Genomic DNA, 4,862 nt, shown 5'->3' with positions numbered 1-4,862 from the left:
AGATTTGTTGGCAGATGTAATTGCTGGTTGGAGGAGGAGGATCCTCAACACCGAAAAGGACCATTCAATTCAAGGATTGGATACTAGAGACAGCATCTTTTGTCTTGGGATTTTTAGACCACCTTCAGTGCTGTAGTTGGGAAGAAGGGCCACAACACTGGTTGAAAAGGGAATCACTGAAGTCGAGCATTGACTGGATGAATATAATGTGGTCATGAATGGAGAACAAGGCACTGCAAAATGGGGATTACCAAGATCCTCAAGAGTAGCATGGGAACATATTGCCAGTATAATCATCAGGAAGGAGGCGTGAGAAATATAGACAGATCTAGGAAACAACCTGCTCTAATAATTGGAGGGAAACAAATACAAAATGTATTGAAGTCAGGAAAGATGAAGACAATCCTTCAAGCCAGGAATGGGGAATCCAGCAGGATACTCAAGTCTCAAGCACTGGGGGGTATTGATGAGTAATGAGGGACTGGAGGGCATCTTGAAAAGCCTATGGGAACTGAAAATTCTGTTGGGTTTTCGCACGGTGTATCATAAGGCGTGCAATGATAACAGCAAATAAGGTGCAAGAGAGAGAAATAGGTGGGGGTACATGCTCCTGTGGTAGTGAAGAAACCATGAGTCGTGCATTTTGAAATGGATGTATATCTGTTCTAGTATGGAGGAAAGTAATCCCTCACATCAGCTTTGCATGCCAGCAAGGAGAGGAACTATACGCTCATATTTTTGGGGAAAGTGGCTGATTCCAAAAGGAGGAGCAGATAATGTTCAATCTGGTCAGGATTGCGATCCTGAAAGAAATCTGCGTCTCTAGAAACAAGGCCAGATTTGAGGGTGTGAGTGAAGTAGCTGCATGGCCTAAAATAGCAGCTAAGGTCTGGTGGTTTTGGGTATGTCTTATTCCATAGGGAAAATAGAGAAAAACAAACTGGTTTAAGTTTACCAGTTGGTTAAACTAACCAGGCCATATATTGTGACAACGATATTTATTCTCAATCAAATTTCATTTAGCATCTAAACCTACCCATAACCTGAGCTTGTAAAAACTCAATTGAGGTTTTAAGGATCTCTGAGAGCTGCAAAAGAGATTGCACTGTTTACACGTCCTAAGAAGTTGGAAGTGCTAATTAAGAGTCGTCTCAAATCTCTATCATGATGAGCTCTGCTACTTACTAGATTTCTTTGGATTGGCCTACAATCCAGCATAAAATCTCCATGCAACAAAAATATCTAAAGGATCTGTGTGTTTCAACATCAGTCAAGAAGTGATGAAATATTGGGTCCACATAGCATAGCTACTTAATATCAAGCTGGGTGAAAATGAGCACTTAAGTCCTACATTAGTACTAACGATATTCAATCTCATGCTGAGCAAAAACAACTGCACGAGTCCTACATAATGTTATTGATGCGCACTTTATTCAAGAGGTATTTCATACTCACATGTGGTTCTTTTTCTTGAAGAGACCACCATGCTCTTCCATCGACTCTCTTCTCCCATTCCTATGGCTGTTTAGGCTAGACTATTCTTTCCCACTTGACAGTGACAAGAAAACTCAATGGAGAATCTAGAATGCATTTGTACACTTAGCATTTAAAGGGAGTTTTATAAGAATTTTGGGTTTAAAAGCTCTACTGTTGTAGATACAATCAACAAACTTGTAGAGTTAAGAGTAAAGACCTTGCCTAAATATAGACCTCAGGCTGGTTTAACTCCATGAGTTGAATTGTTGAAGATAAGTAGGAAAGCCTGGATGGCTAGTGCACATGCAATGTCAAGGGAGGGCAACCTTGGATACAGTCCTGGTATCGAAAGATATTCCCATAATTCTAAGCTACTTGGCAAGCTTGCTATGCACATTTGATTTGTCCTTGCAAAAACTAAAAATGCCCCGACATTTCTTTGATCATGAACATCTGAATTGGGAGATGGAACTTGCATCAAATCACTTCTCCAAAGCAGGTCACAGCCCCAAAACAAGGCAGGTCTCTTTTGTCCATTCCCAGCTCAGCATTGCATACAACCTTTTTTTTCCCTTAAGAGTATTGCATACGTCTTACCACCTGCAGCTTCATCTCTTGCTCCATCTCCAGTGTTGCTCATTCAACTTGCATCAAATCTACTGACAATGAAACCTGTAACAGTTGCTATCATGGAGTTCCCATTCTGTTCTTGGTTCCACATATGTACATCATTATTCTTGCCCATCTGTAAAACATGCCATTCTTCAGTACCTTGGATTATGGCAGATTGTTTAGAATCAATGCAGTCAATAGACAACTTAAACCAGGATATACAAGTAAAATTCCATGTCTTGATGTAGGACTGACAAGTATCCCCTGATTTATTATCACTGTAATCTACCTGCCTGTTTAAAAAACAGGTCTGCATTTGATATCTCATGAATCGAGAACAAGAACAAGGACGTGCTTCTGATGTCATGTATGGTCACAAAATACCAGTACTCAAGTCTCACCTTTCCACAACTAATCATTATGGGTGAAGAATAACAAGTTCTGCTGATTAACTGTTTCATGCCTTTGCAAATGACTCATAATATTTGCTTCAAACTACAGTTGGTACAAGTGCAACAATCTGAAACGTGTCCATAAATTGCTTGCAACCTTATATTTGGAGGGTTACTAACCAGTATGTCAGTTTGATATAACGTGAAATCCCTTTGGTACCTTAATCTGGATCTTTACTATTCACAACTGTTTTATTGACTGCTTGACTGTCTCAATTCACAACATGCTCCACTACAAGTCACAGTTCAGTTACAATCACACTTGATACCAAAGGTCATTGTCTCATACTTCCTTTCTAAGATATTCTAATTTCAGCATCATCCGATCTTCCATTTGATGAGAATAACAGTTAAGAAAAACACACCTTTTAGTGCTCCAAGGAATCAATGGTCACCCTTCTTAAGCACATTGAAGCATTTTGACTGTTGGCAACAATTTCAGTGGCATGCTGTTGAATGGCTCTTCCAAGACCACCCACCTGAGAAAATCAAGCATACAAGAGGATGCTCACTTCAGAAATTACATAGAATCATCTCATAATGTGAGCCGCTTTCTTGCTTTCCTGATCCATCTGCTCACGAAGGTCTAGAGCCTCTTTGTCAAGCCCATTCTGCAAATACACAGCAGTAATGGCATTCCAAGAAATGGCATCTCGTCCAGGCAAGTAGTCAAAGACCCATCTTGCATCCGCCACTTTACCACATTTTCCATACATGTTGACTAGAGCAGTTCCAACAACAACATCTGACCCCAATCCACATTGAATTATAGTGTTATGAAGCTCCCTACCTTGCTCTATGGCTGCTAGATTGGCACATGCAGATAGTACACTGACAAATGTATAATCATTTGGCTTCAAACCTGCAAGCTGCATCTTTTTATACAACTGAACAGCCTCCTTACAATATCCCTGTTGGGAATAAGCAATTATAATTGAGGTCCAGGAAACAACATCACGAAACCCCATTTTCTTGAACACAAACCAGGCTGCATTGACATTTCCACACTTGCCATACATATCTATAAGGGCATTTTCCACCACAACATGATATGCAAACCCACTCTCGATAACCCTTGAATGAATTGCCTTTCCCTTGGCTGCACTATTGCAAGCCCCCAGGATACTAACAAAGGTAATCTTATCAGCTTGGACTCCCCCTTGTTCCATTTGAGAAAACAATTGCAGGGCCTCCCTGCCATGACCATGCTGAACACATGCAGCAATCATTGCGTTCCATGAGACAACGTCATGTTCCTGGATTCTTTCAAAAACAAGGCTGGCATCTTCTAGCGTTCCACAATTCCCATACATATTAACCAGAGCAGTGCCCACAACAGCATCAGAAATGAATCCATCCTGGACCGCATCAGCATGGATGCTTATGCCCTGCTCAAGGGCAGCTAAGGTGCAGCATGTGCTGAGGACAGTGGTAAAAGTGAACTTGTTTGGCTTAACACCGGAGAACCTCATTTGCTGGAAGAGCTTGTGCGCATCGTGATCATGGCCATTCTGGGCATACGCAGAGATCATCATGGTGCAAGAGAAGACATTGGGCCGGTCCAGGCTATCAAACACCGATCGGGCCTCATCCAATCGCCCGCATTTGCCATACATCTCAATGAGGCAATTCGAGAGGAACGTGCTCATCTCCTGATCGGTGCAGATGATGTGCTGGTGGACAAACATGCCTGCCGGCAGGCATTGGGCGTCACCGCAACCTTTCAAGAGGGCAGCGAAGGTGGAGGCATCGGCGTCGAAGCTATGGCGGTCCAGCACGGCGAGGGCCTGTTTGAGAAGAAGCACGACCTCTTTGGTTCTGTGTGCGCGGAGCTCCTTCTCCAGGAGGGCGAGGGTCAAGGGCTGCTTTTTCTTCTGCGGAGGAGGCGGCGGCGGCGCCCAGAGGGGCGGCGAGGGCTTCAGGATGCCCTGAGGGGGGGCTGAGGAGGAATGTGGTGGCGAGAGGTGAGGTGCCGGGGCGGCCAGTAACGCCAAGGCAGCACCAGCGGCCTCCCCCATTTTCGTTCCCCTTAGGAATGGTAACGCATGCTTTATCTATCTTCATTCTCCACATGCTCACCCAACCAGCTTTTCCTCACACAGGCATCATAAGAGACCTCTCAATGACCATGATTTTTGCACATATGAATCCCCATTTTCTTAGATCTCACAAAATATATCATTAACTTTTAGAGACTGCATTCACATGATGGTAGTGGACATCGATGGTCATAGAATGCATTTCCGCATGGTTACTCCACTAAAGAAATGTCCCTACCACCAACATTAACTTCACACATGCGGAAATGACATGTTTATATGC

At 43.1% G+C, this 4,862-nt stretch overlaps 1 protein-coding gene across 1 annotated transcript; it reads right to left on the bottom strand.

Moving 5' to 3' along the window:
- Positions 1 to 1,459: 1,459 nt before the first annotated feature.
- LOC148015567 (pentatricopeptide repeat-containing protein At1g11290, chloroplastic-like) lies at positions 1,460 to 4,637 on the bottom strand. Its single transcript, XM_087665772.1, has 2 exons — positions 2,906 to 4,637; positions 1,460 to 2,221 (listed from the first exon to the last, which is right to left on the bottom strand). The coding sequence occupies exon 1, from the start codon at positions 4,556 to 4,558 to the stop codon at positions 3,071 to 3,073; it is 1,488 nt and encodes a 495-aa protein (XP_087521898.1). The 5' UTR covers positions 4,559 to 4,637; the 3' UTR covers positions 1,460 to 2,221; positions 2,906 to 3,070.
- Between the last annotated feature and the right edge of the window lie 225 nt (positions 4,638 to 4,862).

The sequence above is a fragment of the Lygodium microphyllum genome, chromosome 24, assembly GCF_053477565.2.
Source record: "Lygodium microphyllum isolate KBCC chromosome 24, Lygodium_microphyllum_v1.1.10, whole genome shotgun sequence".
Classification (NCBI taxonomy): Eukaryota; Viridiplantae; Streptophyta; class Polypodiopsida; order Schizaeales; family Lygodiaceae; genus Lygodium; species Lygodium microphyllum.
The sequence above is the reverse complement of the archived record's forward strand: the minus strand, read 5'-3'. Positions and strand labels throughout refer to the sequence as shown.